The following is a 23,613-nucleotide window of genomic DNA, read 5'->3' as shown; positions in this document are numbered from 1 at the left end:
TTTGAAAATACTTTTATATATAAACTCATTTAATAGTCTTACACTCTATGGCACTGTCATTATTTCTATTTTACAGATTAGGAAATTAAATTATTTTCAAGTTCATACACTCTACATGTCCAAATATTGAGAGGATTCCGTGTCTTATTTTAACTTCTATATTTTATTGTATACTCTTACTTTTAAAGCATGAGTTAATATTGGGTTTTATTGCTAAATTCAGAAGTAAACAATTTATAGTGATTTGCATCACTGAAAAGCAGCAATACTCTTGAAAATTATTTAGGTCTTTTAAATCTAATTAATGAAAGAGTTACCATATACATACATAACTAAAAACACTAATGTAACACAATAGCATTATGAATTAAGTGAGAATGTGTAGGTTATTTTTACCCCGAAAGTGTGTAACATGTTAGTTACAAAACCAGATTCATTTTAATCTGCCTTTAACTACAATTTAGATCATCCCTATCTTAAGGGTTTTGTTTTTCTTTCTTTTATTTACTTTGATTTGGGTGCTGGAAATCAAGCTCAAGACTTCAGGAATAGTAGGCAAGCACTCTACCATTATGTGAGCCATATCCCAGATGGAGATTTTCTCTCTCAAGATTTATTTGTATTTCTGTGTATATGTTTGTGTGCCATGTATGTACAGATGCCTTGGGGGGCTGGAAAAGGCTGTTGGCTCCCCCAAACTGGAGTTACAGATGGTTGTGAACTGCCTAACATAGGTGCTAGAAACTGAACTCAGCTCTCCTGAAGGGCATCTAGTGATCTTAACTGCTGAACCATCTCTCTGGCCTCAATGTTTTCTTTTAATAAATAAATCTGAATCAGTATTGTCTGAAGTTAAGAATGAAAAAATACTCAGACCTTTTTCCATGTTGGAAGTGGAACCCAGGCCTCAAGCACTCTATCACTGAGTTATATTATAGCATTGTTTTTTAAGTTGCCTCTGTACATATTCTGTCCCAAGAAAGCTTGGTACTAAAGAACTAAAACTGCCTAAAGCTCCAATGTAGATTTTTAGAAATAAATCACCTTACCCGATCTGATGAGATTTCTGAATCAGAAACAAAGGAATCAAATAAATTTAGTCCAGGTGATCTAGAAGTATAACTTGTAAGAAATGAGAATCCAGGAGAATCCTTTTGTTTTTGTCCATCAGGTACTACATTTCTTGTTCTGTTACAGAAAAGATTTAAAAATCGCCAAAATGTTATAAATGTTCACTATAGGCAATGGTATATAGGTAAGAATTTGTAAAGAAATAGCTGGAAGTAGGCTTTAAAGTAACAAACTTACAGAGAAATGATGGCTTGAGTAGGGAATATAAAAATCTATCTGGGAATAATAACTGTGAATTCTTACTGAGAAATGCTGTCAGCATTATTCCAGCTACTTACGTAAGTGTAATTTACTTCATGCAACAATTGATCAGAACAAGTATTACTGTTATCACTTTCATTTTACAGCGAATAATTTTGAAGTTTAGAAATGTTAAGTGATTTGCTTAAAAGAATAGTGAGTACCAAAGTTAAAATTTAGATGCAGCAATTCTCATTCAAAATCTAAGCTCTTATCTCTGACACTGTCTTCAAAGATCTTGAAAATTAGTCACAAGACATGTTTTAATGAGAAGACATTATAGAGTGTTACATAAGAGAAGATAAGCTAGAAATGATCTTGAATAAATAATTAAACAAGACAGTATATAATATAGAACCAGAATGGTCTGAATTTAAAATTTCAACTTTAAGCCAGGCGGTGGAGGCGCACGCCTCCAGCACTCGGGAGGCAGGGGCAGGCAGATCTTTGGAGATAGAGGCCAGCTTGGTCTGCAAAGTGAGTTCCAGGACAGTCAGGGCTACACAGAGAAACCCTGTCTCAGAAAACAAAACAAAACAACTCAACTTTAACACAGACTGGATGTATCACCTATGGTTCTGTTTCCTCATCTATAAAATAAAATAATAGTGTACCAGTGATTCACAAAGTAAAATAAAAGGAACAATATTACAAAATACCCAACTGTTGCTTATACACACAGCACTAGAAAGTGTTTTTGTTTTCTTTTATTTGTTGGTTGGTTAATTTTTCAAGATAGGGTCTCACTATGTAGCTCTGGCACAGGTGTGCACTACCACCATCTAGCTTATAAAGTGTTGGGTTGTTTTTTTTTTTTTTAAGATGGAGTATAGCTCTGGTCAGTGTGTACTTAGAGTGAGGCCTCAGGTTCATTTCCCAGCCACCCCAATCACAGATAAATATATATAGTTATATATAAGTCTGACAAAACTGTCATAGCAATCTCTATGATCATAAATGAATCACGTATCTTTACAGATCATCATGTTCTCACCCAGAGTTTTAGTGTACAATGCAGCGTTCATTCACAATTTTAGGATTTGATGTTAAGTTTTATTTTGAATACATTTTACTTAAGCCAAATGCATGGCACTCATATATAAAATTCTTAGTAGTAATTTAAAATACATGAGTAGAACACAGGTGAGAGATACCTGATAAAGCAAAATTTAAGTCTAAGAGGAACTTAGGGTTCTGTTTTAAGCAACAGAATGAACTAAACCCAAAGGCTAAATGCAGCTTTGCTTTCTTGGCTGAAAACCCTCAGTCGGTGCTTTCCAATGTTGTGTATTTATATTAGAGACACTTAATCCCAGCACCTGGGAGGCAGAGGCAGGCGGATCTCTGTGAGTTCGAGGCCAGCCTGGTCTACAAGAGCTAGTTCCAGGACAGGCTCCAAAGCTACAGAGAAATGCTGTCTCAAAAAACAAAAAAAAAAAAAAAGGTGTGGGGGTTCTTGCTTCAGACACTACATATATGGAAAACTGACTGACTGCTGAAACATTATTCAGTAAGTGGTCCACAACCACTACATGTATCAGTAATTCTTGAGCTTGATTTTTTTTAATATTTATTTATTTATTATGCATATAATATTCTGTCTGTGTGTACGTCTGCAGGCCAGAAGAGGGCACCAGACCTCATTACAGATGGTTGGGAGCCACCATGTGGTTGCTGGGAATTGAACTCAGGACCTCTGGAAGAGCAGACACTGCTCTTAACCACTGAGCCATCTCTCCAGCCCATTTTTAAAAAAAATTCCACATTTTTACCCTTTGTAAAATCTGAAACCTGATATCTGAAAAATATCATCACACTGGATAATCAGAATCTTTATCACTTTACCAACAAACCCCAAACAAAAACTAAAACCAGGGAGGAGAGTCTATGAAACAAGAATGGCAGGACACTAAGAACTGTACAAATGTGGTACATGGTCTCTTCCTTGTTTTCATGACTGAAATACTAAAATCTTTTCAAGTTCTAATTAATTAGATATTTTACTACTTCTATAAATTATTTATATAACTCAATGCATAAATAATTCAATTAGAATTATTAATAGAATTCCTACATTTCAAAGAAGGTGCTGTTAGGGAACTGCATTTTCTCTACTGACTCAGGTGTCTTCACAGTGTCCAGAGATTTTAGAAATAAAGGAGTTTCAGGAGTTTTTGGATAATTCTCAGCCCTTTCTTCATCTTCAGTACTTTGATTTTCTATTGACTTTCCAAAGCGTTCTATGTGCATTGCCTACAGAAGGAAAGCAAGAGAACACTTTTCACAATGACTGTTAATACCTAATAAAAGAACACACATATAATGCATAAGATAGGATGCATTAGCCTGATAACATTAGCCTGTTATCACTTCATAGATAAGGAAAATAAGCACTGGTGAAGTGACACATATTCTTAAAAAATAGAAAACCAGTTATTTTGTCAGTAAATTCTTCTCCTCTTCTCAGCCCCATCTCTCTTATCTCTACACAAAAAAGCAAATGATAACCAAAACATACTAAAATCAAAGGAAAATACTGAGGAATGGTTTTTCTTTTAAAATTTCCACATTATATTCTGCTAACTCCATGAAAAGGAGATTTTCTTTTAATCAATTTTGTTTATTGCTTTATGCTATAATCTTGATCTATGTTGAAAGCTTAATCCCAACCTGGCATTCCTGGGCGGTAGTGAAGAGTTTATGAGGTGGATCTGGGAGTTCTTTAGATCATGGTGGGTGGCATGCTCTAAAAACAACTGTGAGATCTCTTCTTTAAAAACATTCTTGGTCAAAGATGAGGGGTTTGACCCCATGCACTCTGCCATGATTTGTACACTACTTCTGGCCCAAAGCAATGGGACCAACTAGTCATGAACTCTCAGATTGTGAACTGTAATAAAACTCTCTTATGAAGTTATTCCAGGTAACTGTGCTTTAAGGTGAATATTTTTTAAAATATTTATTTATTATGTATACAATATTCTGTGTGTATGTCTGCAGGCCAGAAGAGGGCACCAGACCCCATTACTGATAGTTGTGAGCCACCATGTGGTTGCCGGGAATTGAACTCAGGACCTTTGGAAGAGCAGGCAATGCTCTTAACCTCTGAGCCATCTCTCCAGCCCTTTAAGGTGAATATTAACAGACAATTGCCTACTTTTCTATTTTTTGCCATTATAATTTTATACTACTTTATCTCTAAAGATTGAGAACCTAAATACTAACTTTTTAACCTCATTTTTGTACACACACACACACACACACACACACACACACACACCGAGAGAGAGAGAGAAAGAGAGAGAGAGAGAGAGAGAGAGAGAGAGAGAGGGAGAGAGAGAGATTTATCATATATGACGATACCAAATCCTACTACAGAAAGAATTTGGGTTTGTGTAAAAGAAATATAATGTGCTCATTATCTGTATTTCCTTTACAATAGAATACTACTTTATCATTTTTCATTTTAATCCTTGGTACCTTAGTCAGTCATCACTAAAGCTTTCCATATATTATAAAGTATATTTTACTATATTGTCAAAATACTTTCATGGCAATCACTGCTCTTGAATTGCTATAACAAATCATTCAATCACATCAAACAAAATTATTTTCTTCAGTCATGAATTGGTTTCCATCTCAATATGTATCATCACTTATGAGTGAAAACCTTTTGGTATTTGTTTATATAAATTTTTATGGATTCTTTTTTCAAACTGAAAAATAAAATTTCTAACCTTCTAGAACCTGACTTCCAAACTAATAACATCTTACATAATTTTATTTGTAAAAAATCTAAAAAAATAAATGGGCACAGAATAATTTTTTAAATTATGATACTATGCTTAAAAACTAAAAACCTAACATTTGACTTACCTGTGGAGTATAATTTGAGTCTCTTAGTTGTCTTACTGTCTCTTTATTTCCACACCCAGCATCTATTTGTTATACAAGAATGAACTACTTTATTTATGCAATTTTATTATGAAATTAAACAACTTACTTTTCTGCTTTAAAATGTCACGGCAAATTATACATACATCTTATGTCTCTCTTTTTGTTTTGCATATGCTTATGCAATTCTTCCATATCACTGCATGCAGACACAGTTTTCTCATTACTTGTATAAATATTCCATATATCGATGCATTCTACAACAAATGGCACTCTTTACATATAATCCATATTTCTATTTCTCCAAGTATATATTTAAGATGTAACTGTGAAACACAGAGTATGTATGTGTATCTCCCAATATCAGGTATCAAACTTTCCTAAAATGACTGTATCAGTTTTGGCTGAAAAAACTAGTCACTGTAAAAATCATGAAATCTCAGAAAATTAGCTATAACTTAGGTGGTTTCAATATACAGTGATCTATTAATTATGATTCATATCACCAGCTTATGAGAGCACCTATTGCTCAACACTCTCATGAATAATAATATTGATAGACTTTTTAGATTTGCGGATCTGGCAAATGTATAACAGTATCTCACTGTAGCTTTACACTTCCATGATTTGCTAAGCATCATTACATGTTCATCTGCCAGAAGTTTCTTTCAAAGTGTCAATTCACATATTCTTTTTTAATAATTTATTTATTTTTATTTTATGTGCATTGGTATTTTGCCTGCATGTTTGTCTGTGAGGGTGTCAGATCCTGGAGTTACAGACAGTTGTTAGCTGCCATGTGGTTGCTGGAAATTGAACCCAGGTCCTTTGGAAGAGCAGTCGGTACTCTTAACCAATGAGCTATCTCTCCAGTCACAAATAACATACTTCTATTTCCCAAGTTTTAATTTTCTTTTCTTTTCCTGTATGTCTGTTTAGATATTCACATGTATGTGAGTGTGTGTGTGTGCACATATGGAAGTCAGAAGACAGTGCTGATTTTCAACCACTGCCTTTAATCTTGTTTGAGACAGGGTTTCTTGTTTGTGGCTACATATGCCAGGCAAGCTGGCCTACAAATTCCAGCAACTATCCTCTCACCACCTTCCATCTCATTATAGCAGTACTGAAATTAAAGACACATGTTACTGTGTCCAGCTTTATGTGACTTCTAGTGATCCTAAACAAGGATACCAAACAAGATCCTAAACAAGGATCCTAAACAAGATCCTAAACAAGATCCTAAACAAGGATCCTAAACACTTGCATACCAAGTAGTTTACCTACTAAGTCATGCCCAAGCCTCTATTCTGACATATTCTGCTTTTATCTGCCTGATTTGTAAAAGTCCTTTACACCTTGTGGAACTATTCTGGACAGATTTATGTATTATGAACATATCCTTTGGCTTTGTGACTCATTTTCTTCCTTTTTTATTGTATCTTTTTTTTAGATATTTTATTTTACATGTGTCTTGCCTGTATGTTTGTCTGTCTACTGAATATGTGCAGTGTACACAAAGGCCAGGAAATGGCGTTGGATCCTCTGGAACTGAAGTTACAGGTAGTTATTAGTGGCAATGTGGATGCTGGGAAACAAACCCAGATCTCCTCTGCAAGAGCAACAAGTACCCTTAACCCTGAACTATCTCTACAGTCTCCTTTTTATTATATATTTGGATAAACAGAATTTTTATTTAATATAACCAATGATCAGTTTTTATTAATTAGGCTTTTAGTTATTATTTGAGAAATCTTTTCTCTTGAGAGCTGGAAAGATGGCTTAGCAGTTAAGAGTGAGTATTACTCTTCAGGAGACCTGAATTTGTTTCCCAGCACCCATAAAGGCCACCTTACAACTGCCTATAACTCTAGTTCCAGTAGATCCAACACCTTCTGGCCCCTGTGGGCACCTCCATTCATGTGCACATACCCACACACTCTGATACAAAGAAATACATATTTAAAAATAAATCAAAAGGTAAATAAATCTTTAAAAATTGGAAATGCCAGCCGGGCGGTGGTGGCGCACGCCTTTAATCCCAGCACTCGGGAGGCAGAGGCAGGTGGATCTCTGTGAGTTCGAGGCCAGCCTGGTCTACAAGAGCTAGTTCCAGGACAGGAACCAAAAGCTATGGAGAAACCCTGTCTCGAAAAATCAAAAAAAAAAAAATTGGAAATGCCTCTCTTGAAGTCATAATTGAAACCTACTTTCTGAAAGCTTTGTACCTTTTTCCTCTTGCACTTAAATCACAGCTATTACTTTTTACCACATATTAATTTCCTCAAATATGGTTTAGCGATTGTTGAAAGTCTGTTTTTTTCTAAAATAATTACAGGTCTTCTTAAGTATGAAGCTTCATTACACATGCTTAACACAGGTAGTTCTATGCCAATTATATACATTTCCCAACATCTCTATGTCAAAGGTACATTGTTCTTAAGAGATTAATTATATTTTCCTGTCTAGTGCAATAAGCTTAGCTCATGCAGAGGGTTATATACAGCTGGAGCAGATCACAAGCACAGAAAAGGCATAATGGCTTTTTTTTCTCTTAGAGAAAAGTAAAGAAAGTATTCAGGTGTATAGGATACACATGTTGTTTCAGTTGAACAATGGAAGTGAGAAAAACAGGCTGATAGAAAATGACAATTCTGAAAAAGAATGTATCTAAAAATATTTTTAGAGATTTATTTTTCTTTATGGGTATGTATCTATGTGAATGTATGTCTTATGTGTGCCAGCCTAAGGAAGCCAAAAGAGGTCAACAGATCTCCTGGAGCTAGAATTATGGGTGGTTGTAAGTCGTCATTGTGGGTAACAGGAATTGAACTTGAGTCCTCTGGAAGAGCTGATGTACTCTTAACCACTGAGCCATCTCTCCACCCCCAGTTTACAAAATTGTATATAGTATCAGAATGACTCGTTGGAAACATCAAAAAGGTAAAAAAAAATGATGACTTCAATATAAGCATGATACAGAGGATAATGTTACTCATTAATAGGTTACATATATATATGTAAATATATATGTATGTGTAATGATATTTTGTTTATGTTTTAACAAATAATGTTTGCCTGAAGACCATAGTGCTGAGTTAAGCTACTAGAGGCCAGGGAATGGTGGCACAAACCTTTAATCCCAGGACTCAAGAGACAGAGGCAAGAAGGATCTTTGTTAGTTCAAGATCACCCTGGGCTACTGGAGATTGAATCTGTCTAAAAGAGAAACAGAACACACACAAAGGTGATCCCAGCACTGGGGATCCCACAACTTTAATCCTAGTACTAGGGAGGTGGAGACAAGAGTGATATGGTTGGGTGAAAAGAAGAATATAAAGCAGGAGGAGACAGGAGCTCAATGTAGTCTGAGGACACAGTTGAGGACTTTTGGTCTGAGCACTGGTAGAGGTAAAAGATCTCTCTAGTGGCTGGCCACACTGCTTCTCTGATCCTTCAGCTTTCACCCCCTAATATCTGACTCTGGGTGTTATTTATTAAGACCCATTAGTATTTGTGCTACATTTGGCACCCAACTTTTGGGCTATGAATTCACAAAATAAACATACTTGCTGTGGCTTTGCAACCACTGGCATAGGCAGAAGCTATCACATTCGGTGTCATCACCTCACCAGCTAGGTTTTCCTTTTTTCACTCCTCATGGATTTCCCCTGGATCCCCTTCTTGGGCTGCTGCCAAACTAGGTAGCTGCCTTGAAATCTTGTCAGACTTTTATTGTTCTATGCAACAGCACTCAGCCTCATATTGTCATCATTGGCAGATTTGGTGAGAAAATTGGGAATTCTTAAAAGGAGGAATTAGTTAAATGAGGGAGTTTTTTCCCATGTTAGAAAATGGGAAACACAATTATGATAGAGAAAGTTAAGTTTCTGTATGATTATGTAATGCATGCTTCAAAAATGGAACAATTAAATAAAGAGACAATTAACTGGGATTGACATACTATTAATGATCATTTTTATAATCCTTGTTGTCATTTTGATAATTCTTATTTTATCTCTTAACAAGTTGTTTGGTATGAGTGCCAAGATATAGGCCTTAGAAAAACTTTTTTTTTTTTTTTTTGGTTTTTCGAGACAGAGTTTCTCTGTGGTTTTGGAGCCTGTCCCGGAACTAGCTCTTGTAGACCAGGCTGGTCTCGAACTCACAGAGATCCGCCTGCCTCTGCCTGCCGAGTGCTGGGATTAAAGGTGTGCACCACCACCGCCCGGCTAAGGCCTTAGAAAAACTTAACAAAACAGATTATAGAGATATTCAAATCCAGACAGAGGAATTTAAAGAGAATCAATTTCAGCATTGCATTATAAAGTTAGAGAGGAACAGCCTAAAGTTTTCAAACAACCAACCTTAATATATCCAGTAACTTTACAGGACTTGCCAAATGACAGAGGCTCTGAAAGAGCTGATTGAACTCCTGTGGCAATGTTAGATTTAAGGAGATTCAAGGAAGCAACAGTCTTATATTGCATGCATTCACCATTTGTGAAGCAGATGTTAAATTTGTGGTGAACTTGTAATAGAAAGTCTCCTAAAGACTGGAGAGACTTGGTTACAGCAGTCTTGGAGCCTGGTCCACAATGACAATGAAGGACCTGGTGAAAACAGGAGGCTAAGATCACTGAACAATGGAATAGAGCTAGAGGTATGAAAATCTCCCAAGATCAACTTCTTGGAGAAGGAGATTATGCTAATGTAGAAAGACAATCACAGTATGATGGCCACATCCTGGCTTTATGCCATGCAGCAGCTTTGAATGCTTGCAACAGAATTGAAGGACTAGGAAAGAACATTGAGTCATTTATGGAAGTCATATAGGGTCCAAAAGAAACCTTCACTGATTTCTTACAAAGGTTGACATTAGCAGTAAACAGTGACACCAAATTCAGAAGCTAAAAAAAATAACAATAGAATCTCTAGCCTTTGAAAATGCTAATTCTCAATGCAAAAGGATAATTAGGCCTTTAAAGACAAGATCAGCACCCTTGGAGGAATGAATCCAATATACAATCAATATTGAATCTCACGACAATGATGATGCTTGGATAGGAGAGGTGATTTTTTGAGAAAAAAATTAAAATGTCACGTGTTTCAATTGTGGCAAACAAGGTCACCTGAAAAGGGACTGTAAACAGGGTATTCCTAGAACCAATGTTTTCTCTAAGCATAATCCAAACAGAACACCCCTCTGTTCTGTATTATGCAGAGGGTGTGGCAAAGGTAGACATCAGAAAAATGAATGTGGATCAACAAGGGACATTCAAGGTAATCCTTTGTCATTGGGAAACTCCATGAGAGGCCTCTGGCAGGCGCCTATGCCAAATTCAGTTCAGCTGTTTCCTGTCATTGTGAAGTAAACTGCTTCCCAGAGCAATTAAAGAACCTAATGCCTATAGTAAGAAACCAAACAGTTTTGGATGATAGAACAGCTATAGAAGAGAGAACAAAAAGTTTAGGAGGCCATAAAATGTGTATTTTGGCTAACTTCTATTAAATGAACAAAGACCAAAATTAAAAATATGAATAAATTATGTCATTGAAGGTCTGGTAGACACAGGTGCAGATGTAACAATAATTTCATCAGAATCTTGGCACCTAAATTGGCCTCTTCAGGAGGTAAATGTTTAGCTTTTAGGGATTGGAACTTTATGTCAGATAAAGCAGAGCATGAAATTTGTCGAATGTATAGGGCCAGAAGGACAAAGAGGAAAAGTAAAGCCATATGTGGCTAACATACTAACAAATCTGTATGAACGTGATTTGTTACAGCAATGGAATACTCAGATTAACTGTGCAGGAAAAAAATTAACATGTTTCTGGGGAAAATATAAGAAGGAATTATAAAGAATAGTCACCGACCATTCAGATTGTACAAGAACAGGCCACAACAGCTACTGATCTTTCAAAGGCACCAGCAGCCCTACCTTTAAAATGGTTAATAGACAAACTTGTATGGATTAAGCAATGGTCTTTAACAACAAAGAAACGGCAAGCCTCAGAACAGCTAGAACAGAACCAGTTCTATGCTGAGCTTATGAGTTAAATGCTCAGCATATTGAAAAAAATCAACCAGCCTTTGGGATTCTGTATTTTTTGTTAAAAAGAAATCTGGAAAATGGAGAATGGCAACAGATCTAAGAGCTGTTAATAAGGTGATTCAGCCAATGGGTTCTCTACAGTCTGGCATTCCTCTGCCTTCTCTGTTGCCTAAAGGATGGCCTCTTACAGTTATTGATTTAAAAGATTGTTTCTGCACTATACCTTTACAAGAAAAAGACAGAGAAAAAATTGCCTTCACAGTGTTCAATTACAATACTTCTCAGCTTGCTATTAGATATCAATGAAAGATTCTCCCACTGGGAATGTTAAATAGCCTCACCTTGTGCCAATATTTTATGTATCAAACACTGGAAATAATATATAAGCAATTTCCTGAATCTATACTTTATCATTACATGGACAGTATTTTGTTATCTGATTCAAATGTAGATACTTTAGAAACAATATATAAAGAAGTAAAGAAAATTTTGCCTTGTTGGGGATTACAAATTGCTCCTGAAAGAAAATACAAAGAGGAGATTCTATTAATTATTTAAGCTATAAAATAGGTTTACAAAATATTAGACCTCAAAAATGCAAATTAGGAGAGATCAATTACAGACTCTCAATGACTTCCGAAGATTTTAGGAAACATTTCCCATCTACAGTGCACTATTGAGAGAGGTCCTGGTGACCTGATTAAATTTAAACAAAACCTTAGACAGGGAATTAAATATTACCAGAGAATTATCAGCTGAAACTGAGAGAGAATTGGCTTTGATTGAAGAGAAATTACAGAGGCACATGTGGATCATGTGGATCTGAATCTTAACTGCATTCTGGTCTAGTACCCTCCAAACATTCCCCTACAGGAATTTTAAAGCAGAGGGAAGATATTATCTTAGAATGGATCTTTTTACCATATAAGCCGAGTAAAAAATTAAAAACTTATGTGGAAAAGGTCTCTGAGTTAATTCTAAAACAAAAATTGAGCAGGAATAGACCCAGCTGAAAATATTGCAATAATTTCTTTTAATAATGATGAAATTGACAAATTATGGGCAGAAAGTGAACCCTGGCAAAGAACTTATATTAATTTTTTGAGAGATATTAGCAATAACTATCCTCAAAACATGAGAGTTCAACTTAAAATGAGAACTAGCTAGATCCTTCCTCACATTTTATAGGACACACTAATAACTAGAGCCCCTACATTCTATACTAATGCAAATAAATCAGGAAAGGCACATTACAAATCAGAAAACTTAAGTAAAGTGGATTCTGTCTAAAAGTCAGAATTATATGTTATTCCCATGGTACTACGGGATTTTAAAGAACCTCTCACTATAGTTACAGGTTTGCAATATGCAGAAAGAGTTGTCTTGCATATTGAAACTGCTGAATTTATACCAGATGATACAGAAGTGACTTCATTATTTATTCAGTTAAAAGATATAATAAGAAATAGGCCTCCTCCCATATATATATTCCATAACACACATCTGATCCATACAGGTCTGCCAGGTTCTCTAGTATAGCAAGCATATGCCAACAAAGCAAAAAGCAAGCTCATGCAGTAAAAATGCTTCTGCAAAACTAAGGCGCTCCCACAAAGCTAGTTTCATAATCTGCCCAGAAGCCAACAATGACTGACACAAACCCAGAGCCTATCACACAATGCTAACATGACAGATGATAGCACAACCTCCAATCACTGCTATTTCTGCCCTATATAACTTATCCCCTTTTGTAAGAAACTGAGTTTTGCTCACCAACTCCTGGTGTCTGTGTCGTAGTACTCTGTTTTGACTCACCCTCTGCTCCCAGGGAGGTTAGATGCAGTTGGGAATAACGGTCACACTCTAGAACAAGGTAATGCAGAAATCGATCAATTATTAATTGGAAATGTGCTGGAGGCATTAGTATTTCATAAAAAAAATCATGTCAATAGCAAAGGTAAAAAAAAAGACTTTTCAATCATGTGACAACAAGAAAAGGAAATTTTAAGGAAATGTCCTACTTGTTCTTTATACAACCAAACACCACTACTGCAGGAAGTAACCCAAAGGGTACTCAAAAAAATGAAATATGGCAGATGGATGTGTTCCATTTTGTAGAATTTGAGAAACTAAAATATGTACACCACACAATTGATATTTATTCAGGTTTTCAATAGGCAACTGCTTTGAGTCCTGAAAAAAGCTGATTTGGTAATCACACATTTGCTAGAAGTTATGGCCATCATGGGTAAACCTGTTCAAATAAAAACAAACAATGCTCCAGCATATGTCTCTAAGAAAATGAAACGGATTTTTGCTTATCATAATATAAAACATATTACATGTATACCACACAATCGTACAGGCCAGGCAGTTATAAAAAGATCAAATCAAACTATAAAGGATGTGTTAAACAAACAGAAAGGGATGGTAAATACTGCCCAGAAATAGACTGTATAATGCTTTATTAACTTTAAATTTCCTAACTGTTAATGATAAAGGAACAACAGCTGTGGAGAGGCATTGTATAGTAGGAAAAACTACAGAATTAAATCAGTCAATATAAAGATGTACTGACCTCAGAAAGGAAACCAAGTCATGTTATGTTGGGGAAGGTTTTTGCTTTTGTTTCCACAGAAGAAGAAAAATTATGGGTACCATCAAAATTGATAAAGATTTGATTTGAACAACAGACAACTCTTAATTAGAGAAGATTATAGTTCATCAAGCAGCATGGCCATTTAAACTAACCTATAAAACTAATAAATGCTTTTCATTTGATCAGACATAACTTGCCTAAAGAGAATCTCCCCAAAATTAGGGTTGGAAAAGGGTATTGTTTTAGTCTTTTCGGGAGAATAAAAACATCCAGCTAAGAAATCTGAAGACTACTGGACAAATGAGATAGCTGAAGAAAAAGGACAAATCTAGAAAAAAGTCTCAAAGAATAAATTGGCTGATAGGTGTAACACATTTCCAACAGTATAAAATTTCATAAATCTTCCCAAATGTTTGTTTCTGCTGTTCTCTCCAGACATATAATGCAAACGGTCCTTTTGTAATTCTAGTCCAGTTAGAGATTAAAGCTGGCTTTGGAGTTGGAGTGTGGCTCTCTCCTTCTCTAAACCCAACCACACTTATTAAAGTAAAATTCAAAATTTCTGTCTCATGCCAGAAGAGCCACCTAATATGGGACAGAAGAAAAACAAAATTTTAAGAACTATTTTATTGCTACCAATCTCATAATCCTTTAGGTTTATATAGATTCTTTAACAGATTTTCTTAAGGTATAAGATATATATATATATATATATAATATAACGTATATATTATTTATTTAAACTTTTTGTCATGATATTACTGGTCATATAAAGTACTAATTCTAGGAAAAGGTTTCATCTACTTTCCTGTGTATGATTTTGGGTTTGAGTCTCTATCAGTTTTCTTCAGTGAACCATGAGCATGCCTAACAGTGATCTTTGAAGTCTCCAAAAGAAGGGTCCCACATTGACGATTTCTCTAGAACTATGATAACACCACTAAGATGAAAACATCACCTAAAGTTCAGTTTAGTTTAGGACTAAAAACTGCTCAGAACAATTTCGAGGTGACAAGTTGAGATGGTCTGGCTTCATAGACTAATCTAGCTAGGGCTTGAGACAATTCGTGCACCTTCCCATTACACAGAAACTGGACAACAAATGGTAGAGCTACTTGTCCCAGGACTTGACAATCCATTTTTTTCTTTTCAGGATCCCCTAAAGATGCTGTCGCCCCCAGACAGCAGGAAGCAAATTTAAGAACACGACACCCATATTCCGAAGAGATGGGGTGGGTGGTTTTTGTCATTGGGTTATGGATATTTGTTATTGTTTAGGGGGTTTGGTTAGAATTTTTTATTGGTATTGGTCAGGAAAAAAAGCTAAACAAAGGCAATTAGATTCAAGATTCTTGTTCTTAAAAAGGAAAAAGGAGGATAAAGATATGCTAGGAAAAAAGTGTAGATTATTTAATCTACTTTTAAAGAGCAATTACTGGTTTTAAATAATTTACATTGGATTGAATTTTTGTATATTGTATACAAATTTTAAAAATTAATACAAATACAGATTCAACGCAATGTCCATCAAAATCCCAGAAAAATTCTTCAAAGACCTCAAAAGAACGGTACTCAACTTCATATGGAAAAGCAAAAAACCCAGATTAGCCAAAACAATCCTGTACAATAAAAAAAACTTCTGGAGGCATCACAATCCCTGACTTCAAACTCTACTACAGAGCTACAGTACTGAAAACAGCCTGGTACTGGCATAAGAACAGACAGGAGGACCAATAGAACCAAATCAAAGACCCGGATATTAATCCATACCTCTTCGAACACTTGATTTTTGACAAAGAAGCAAAAAATATCATATGGAACAAAGAAAGCATATTTAACAAGTGGTGCTGGCATAACTGGATATCAACATGTAGAAGAATAAAAATAGAACACCATGCACAAAACTCAAGTCCAAATGGATCAAAGACCTCAACATAAAGCCAGTCACACTAAACCTTACAAAAGAGAAAGTGGGAAATATACTTGAACGCATTGGCACTGAAGAACACTTCCTAAATATAACCCCAGCAGCACAGACACTGAGAGAAACAATTAATAAATGGGACCTCCTGAAACTGAAAAGCTTCTGTAAAGTAAAGGACACAGTCAACAAGACAAAGCGACAGCCTACAGGATGGGAAAAGATCTTCACCAACCCCACATCAGACAGAGGTCTGATCTCCAAAATATACAAAGAACTCAAGAAATTGGTCACCAAAAGAGTACATAATCCAATAAAAAAGTGGAGTACAGACCTAAACAGAGAACTCTCAACAGAGGAATCTAAAATGGCTGAAAGACACTTAAGGAAATGCAAATCAAAACAACTCTGAGATTCCATCTTACACCTGTTAAGAATGACCAAGATCAAAAACACTGATGACAACTTATACTGGAGGGGTTTGGGGAAAAGGGAACACTTCTGCATTGTTGGTGGGAATGCAAGCTGGTACAACCCTTTTGGATGTCAGTATGGCGATTTCTCGGAAAATTAGGAAACAACCTTCCTCAAGACCCAGTAATATCACTTTGGGGTATATATCCAAAGGATGCTCAATCGTGCCACCAGGACTGTGTTCAACTATGTTCATAGCAGCTTTGTTTGTCATAGCCAGAACCTGGAAACAGCCTAAATGCTCCTCGATCAAAGAAGGGATAAGAAAAATGTGGTACATTTACACAATGGAGTACTACACAGCAGAAAAAAATAACAACAGCTTGAATTTTGCAGGAAAATGGATGGAGCTAGAAAACATTATTCCGAGTGAGGTAACCCAAACACAGAAAGACAATTATCACATGTACTCACTCATAGGTGGTTTTTAAACATAAAGCAAAGAAAGCCAGCCTACAAACCACAGTCCCAGAGAATTTAGACGACAATGAGGACACTAAGAGAGACTTACATAGATCTAATCTACAAGGAAAGTAGAAAGTAGAAAAGGACAAGAACTCCTGAGTAAATTGAGAGCATGGGGACCTTGGGGGAAGGGTTGAAGGGGGAAGAGAAAGGCAGGGAGGGGAGCAGAGAAAAACGTAGAGCTCAATAAAAATCAATAAAAAATTGATACAAATTTGAGATTTTGTTAGAACATACTGTATATGTTTCTAATCTTGTTCAAAATATTGTACCTATACAGCTCATTTAACAATCTAATGCAAATTTCCAGTCCTTCAAAACTGTTACTACCAGCTATTTATGATAATAAGGAAATGCAGGTCAGTAATTAGTCACCTATAACAACTGAACTTGTAGTCATATTAGGTATGTTTACATAGAAAAATCTGTTGGATATTCTAAGTCATTAGGCCAAAGATTGGTGTCCCAACGTTGCGGAGAAACCTTGGGTGACTGTCCAGGCAGTCAGCTGTTTCTGTCATTTCTCACATTCTTTGGAAGTCGCTTGCTCATACTTCCTGCTTACTCAATTAATATTATTTCCTTCTCAGGTATCTGAGGGAGTTGAGGACTTTATAGTTATAATCTTCCTTGTTTACCAGATCCAGAAAAAAATTCACTAAGTAAATGTAAAGTATATAAGGTTCAGAGACATGAAAAGATAATTTTGAATTGGTAATACAAGTTAGAAAAAAAGTGAATTATGTACAACACTTTGGATAACCAAGATAGGATAGACAATGGAGTATTTTATCTGAATTTGTCAAATGCAAATGGACTAGACATTGTTGATGTACATATTATATTGTATATATTATATATAGTTATTTACTTAATATATAGTCTTTCTTATATTCATTACAGCCTTTTTATTTTAGAAAAAAAGGAAGATGTAAATTTTTTTTTATGTTTTAACAAATAAAGGTTGCCTGAAGATTGGAGTGCAGAGCTAAATCATTAGGAGCCAGGGAATGGTGTCACAAACCTTTAATCCCAGGACTCAAGAGACAGAGGCAGAGTGATCTGTATGAGTTCAAGACCACACTGGGCTACACAAGATTGAATCTGTCTAAAAGAGAACAGGTCACACGAAGGTGATCCCAGCACTGAGGATTCCACACCTCTAATCCTAGCCTAGGGAGGTGGAAACAGGAGTAATATGGCTGGGTGGAGAGAGGATAGAAAGCAGGAGGAGACAGGAGCTCAATGTATATATATATATGTATGTATGTATATCCAGTAACATTTCTATTAAATGCATCCAAATAAAATAGTCAAAGCAGCAAAAATTAATATAAAATAATATAAGGAGCATTATTTATATTAGCAAAAATACTTGGAAACAAGTAGATACGAGAATAGTTGAAATCTGCTATATTCATTCAATGGAATACTACGCAGTCATTACAAATAAAATTAATGATATGAAAAATAACCTCATGTTATTTTTTATTTCTAATGATTGTATATTGTTGAGTAGAAAAATGGTACATAAATTACATATATAATTCAAATTTTGGGGACTAGAGAAAAAATATAACCATGTTATTAAAAAGACTATGAAACTATATAGATGAGACATATACATCAGGATGTATTATCTCAGTTATGCCTGGCTAGTGATATTTTGTTTCCTTTATATTTTTCTGTTTTCCAAATTTTCTATAAGTCAATGTATTCATTTTATTTTCTAATAAAAGTATATCCTTAAACCACATTTGTGTCCATTAACCAGAGATGAAAAATTCAGATAATTTTTTTAGTATAAAACTGTTAAAACTTGTATTAGGAAAATCATAAACAGTAAATACCTGTATGTCCTTGTTCAATCCATTGACTGCAATTTGATTGATTCAACCTAAAATGCAACAAATACAATTTTTATTATTTCAGAGTCAACATTTACAAATTATCTCAGATATGATAACATTTCTTTTCTTTGGGGGAGGCAGTGCTAGGAACTGAAAGCAGACATACAGTAGCACTGAACCATACCCCAACCCTTTGGGCATTTTCTTATTTTAAAAATTACCTGAATTGCATAAAACCTTGTGAAGTTTTAACAGCTGTAACATGTGAACATTTTGAACTATTATCCATATCAGAGTCATTAAATATCTGAAAGAAAAAAATTAAGTATTAGATTTCCTATACAAAATAATAATCATGTATCATAGTTATACTGAAGTCTCTAATTATATTAGCATTTCATTCTCATAATCATCACCATTATCAGTATCTACAACTACACACATTAGCTGAAATAACTACATAGGAAACATAAAGGCATATATGCTGAGAAACAAAAGGATTTAGGATTACATAATTTGATGTTTTTGACAAGTATTTTTTGACAAGTATGGTAATTATTTGTGTTTTTTTTTACACTGAAGGTAAACTTTAAAAATTTTTTCTTACCTACATTCACTAATCAAGTATTAGAATATTGTTTTCTCTTTATCGACTACCTTATTTCTATGTCCTTTTAAAAATGTATGAGATGATACAAATATTCAGGGATCAGTGGTGACAACTGTGCAACCTGTATATGAAAAGTCATTGAACTTACACTTTATTAAATAGTACATTTTATGGATGTGGATTATGCATTTTACTTTTTATGCAAAAAATGAATTAAATTTTTGATGGCTGACAGTTCTTGGAGTATCCTCTCCTTTTTTTTTTTTTTTTTTTTTTTTTGGTTTTTTGAGACAGGGTTTCTCTGTAGCTTTGGAGCTTGTCCTGGAACTAGCTCGAACTTACAGAGATCCACCTGCCTCTACCTCTGGGATCAAAGGCGTGTGCTGCCACCACCTAGCAAGGATAGTGGTTTTAAGGAAATAAAGCAGGTACTGGAAAGATAGCTCAGTGGTTGTGAATACTGGCTTGAAAAACAACAACAACAACAGTCAGGACCATCATTCTGATGCAATCCAGAAAGCTTTCTGGAGTTCCCCTGAGAACCTGAGTCTCGGTCTATATGCTGAGAAGAGTAGGGAGAAGGAAAACACTAGCTATTAGAGATTGCATTTGTTCTGCTTGGAAGACTATATACTTGTGGTTTTCTTTTATTCGTTTTTTTTTCAGACTGTTTATAACTTAAATTGTCTTACAGAAATATCCATCTTACCCCAAACTTAGTGCTTAAAGAGTCTTATGTAGCATTTTTCCTGTTTTTTTTTAAATTATCTTCCACATTTAGGATGATCTTCTGTTTATCCAGAAGATAAACACACTATCTTTTCTTTTGCTGCCACTGTTTTGCGGGGACAAGGGTTATTTGTTTAGACTCATTAACCAAACCTTTTAATATCACCAATTTTTGCTTTTCTGTTTACTAATCTCTATTGTATACATTTTGAAGTAGAAATGCTTGACATCTAAATTTTTTCACTTTCTGCTGTTTATTTTTAAAATACATTTTGCTCTGAGAACTAGTTTGTTTCATGTTTTATAGTACTTTGTTAAATCTTATAAATTCTATTTTCTTTTATACTCTCCCAAATTATCTGAAATGTAAATTTCTTTTCCCTTGGCAGCCTAGTTTTCCCAGGAAAGGGTTCTTTTTTTTCCTCCCTAAGACAAGGTTTTACTAGCCCTGGTTGGCCTAGAACTTGCTATGTAGACCAGGTTGGCCTCAAACTCACAGAGATCTGTTTGCCTCTGTTTCATGAATACTGCAATTAAAGATATATACCACTATAGTGAAAATGGTTCTTTTTTTTACTTCTATTTTTCATTATGACAAGGCAGCAAATTATTTAGAATTAGTTGTGTGGTGTTTGTGTGTGCGTGTGTGTTTTTGGTCATGTATGCCTATAATCCCAGTACTTATAAGACAGAGGCAAAAGGAAATTGGGTTGGAGACCACTCAACACTGTATCTCAAGACCTGTCTGTCTCTGTCTCTCTGTATATATACGTACTTTTTAGGGGCTAGGGAAATGGCTTTTGGTAATGCACTTGCTGTGCAAGCATGAGGACATGAGTTTGAATTTCCAGCACCCAAATAAAAGTTGGGCATAGGATGCTGGCACAGCAGGCAGGTCCCAGGAGCTCAATGAGCCAGTCACCTTATCTGAAACATCAAGCTTCAGGTTCAGTGAGAGACATGGTCTCAATGGAATAAAGCAGAGAGTGATATACACCTCTTTGTTGTGGTTCATAGGCCTTATTGGATGTAGTAATATTATTTGTTTTTCTCCCTTGGCAGCTTAAATAGCATCTTTAAATACCAAGAGAACTAGTTTTCAGCAGGGACACTTCCAGGTTAGATCAAACTCAAATCTTCTAAGTCCTGTATTGGAAATGTATGGTATCTTCAGCAATAGGGTCTTGAACCTTTAAGCTTTGGTAGTGAACCAAAATCAAGAGCAACAATCTATATTGTTGTAGGAGTCACACTTTTTTTTTCTCTTTATAAGTAAATTGTCGCCAGGCCTGGTTGTGTGTGCCTTTGATACCAGCACCTGAGGCAGAGGCAGTCAGAGATTTGTGAGTCCAAGGCCAGCCAGACCTACAAAGAGATAGCAAAGACTGTTACACAGAGAAACCCTATCTTGAAAAAACAAGAAAAAAAATTGTTTCTGATATTTTGCTAGTGACAGAAATCTTTATGAAACAATGTTGAGGCTACAGCCTTTGCAATCAGTACTGTAATGAAGGGTTTAACAGACATTTCTCAAAAGTTTTGATCTACTAACTACCAGGTTTGATATTTTTAAAAATTTTTTTATATATTTAGTCACAAGGGGAAGTTTATACTAAATGCCATACTGAAACTCTACATGTTTTAAACAATGAGGTAATAGTAGTGGCTAATTTAATATGTACATGCACGTATACACAAGCACACACATACATCCTTGTATCCTACCTACATTTATTATCTCATTTAATGGAAACATTTATGATATTAAAAACAGAAAAACACACCTGAGAATCATTTTCCTTTTGTCTCAAATCACTACTAGAAAACTTTGACTGATTGACTGAATTTTCTTCTTGATTGACTGAATTTTCTTCTTGATTGACTGAATTTTCTTCTTTTTTATCTAGATTAAATATATTACTTCAAATTAATTCCAAAAACAAAATCAAACACGATCTTAAACTCATTGCCTATATATGCTAAGCTTACACTCTGTCATTGAGCTACATACCTGGACCAAGCCTTCACCTCTACAACATTAAGAGTATTTATCTTAAAATATGAAATTATTTCAAGCCTTCTAATTCACTACTATATACTAGTTATTACAATAATTATGAATGTGAAATGACAAAATGGCCAAGTGACAAAACTACTCCTAAAATTCTAAAGAAGACAGAGTAGTGATATTAATGAAAAAATTAAAATAATACAATGTGATTAATCTGCAGACCATTGAATGAAATTTATTTAAACATTTCAACGACCATCACTATATTACAACTGTCCCTTTAGTATAGAGTTAATCATCCTCGTCTGACATTCGTGCTACCAGACTATAACACTTTTAAAAAGCATTACACAAATGATTTCCTTTCCAAAAATGAAAAGATATGTGTACAAGTCATATGCTGTTGGCTCTCAAGAAGAGTTAAAATGTTACTTTCCCATGCCTATACATCTTCAGTATTGTTTGCCATTGCTTACACCAAGTGATAACTAAAATTACTTTTTATTTTCTCTCTGTCAAGTAAAAAAAAATGAAGCTTCTAAATGATAAACAAATTCTGTACCTTTAACTCTTGGTTCTGAAGAATGCATCTTTATTAGTCTTACAAATTTCTGAGACTCACAAGGTGATAGTAACTGGCTACTCTGAGACGATCTGTTCAATATGTGCTCATCTTTTTCAAAAATTCTGAAGAGAAAAGTTTACATTCACTATTAGCTAAGTAAAAATTAAATTTAAGTATCCAGAAGGGATACTTCAATATTCTACAGTTAAAACTCTTAATTTTTGCAAATCATGATACTGGTTTTGCAGAGCACTTAACAGATTTTATCACAGAATTAAATTACTTGGTAATAGTATAATTAATAATAGTAATAGTATAATTAATAACAATAATGCCAGAACTGTCCTGATTAAGTACAATGCTCTTCTCAGTGTACTACATTCTTCCTCTTAAACACAAACATTTTTTAAAGATCAAAACCATTTTATACACTTTCACTATAAATTACATAGATTTCAGAGTACTTCAAATTTTTTTAAATAAATCTTTTTTTTTAAAGTATACAATGGTCTTATTCTGTTTTTATTATTATTATTATGTATACAATAATCTGTCTGCATGTATGCCCTCACGCCAGAGGAGGGCGCCAGATATCACCACCATGTGGTTGCCGGGAATTGAACTCAGGACCTTTGGAAGAGCAGGCAATGCTCTTAACCACTGAGCCATCTCTCCAGCCCCGAGTACTTCAAATTTTAAAAAGATTTATTTAGAAACAAATCAACTATCATGAATACAGAAATTAGTAAAGCAATATAATATTATAGCCATAAATGTGTCTTTTAACCTTTTTTCTGTAAGAATAACTTTACTTAATTTTTCTAAATCAAGTAAGTATAAACACTATCAAAAATACATCATTCTCCTTTTGTGAACAGAAGATATATTCTATGGCCCCTAACCCTCAATGACTGCTTAAACAACAACTAGTACCAAAGCTTACATATTTTCTTATACATAGTAGCATACACATTCTTAATGTCTTTTCCATCTTAACTAAGAAATTATTGTAGTCTGTAGGTATAACTTCTATATTAAAGTATGAGAATAAAAGTGGTATTTATTTCT

At 34.7% G+C, this 23,613-nt stretch overlaps 1 protein-coding gene across 1 annotated transcript in view; it reads right to left on the bottom strand.

Annotated features, from left to right (window-relative positions):
- CUNH14orf39 (chromosome unknown C14orf39 homolog) overlaps positions 1-23,613 on the bottom strand; it is a 41,691-nt gene that overhangs the window by 5,733 nt on the left and 12,345 nt on the right. The window contains exons 9-15 of the mRNA XM_041657921.1: positions 22,543-22,667; positions 21,754-21,830; positions 18,852-18,937; positions 18,631-18,677; positions 5,248-5,309; positions 3,446-3,624; positions 1,050-1,188 (exon numbers count right to left, since the gene is read on the bottom strand). Of these exons, the coding sequence (XP_041513855.1) occupies positions 1,050-1,188; positions 3,446-3,624; positions 5,248-5,309; positions 18,631-18,677; positions 18,852-18,937; positions 21,754-21,830; positions 22,543-22,667 (715 nt within the window). The remainder of the gene's footprint in view (positions 1-1,049; positions 1,189-3,445; positions 3,625-5,247; positions 5,310-18,630; positions 18,678-18,851; positions 18,938-21,753; positions 21,831-22,542; positions 22,668-23,613) is intronic.

This window comes from Microtus oregoni, unplaced genomic scaffold, assembly GCF_018167655.1.
Source record: "Microtus oregoni isolate MIOR12 unplaced genomic scaffold, Mior012 000009F_ref0000495, whole genome shotgun sequence".
In the NCBI taxonomy this organism is placed as follows: domain Eukaryota; kingdom Metazoa; phylum Chordata; class Mammalia; order Rodentia; family Cricetidae; genus Microtus; species Microtus oregoni.
The sequence above is the reverse complement of the archived record's forward strand: the minus strand, read 5'-3'. Positions and strand labels throughout refer to the sequence as shown.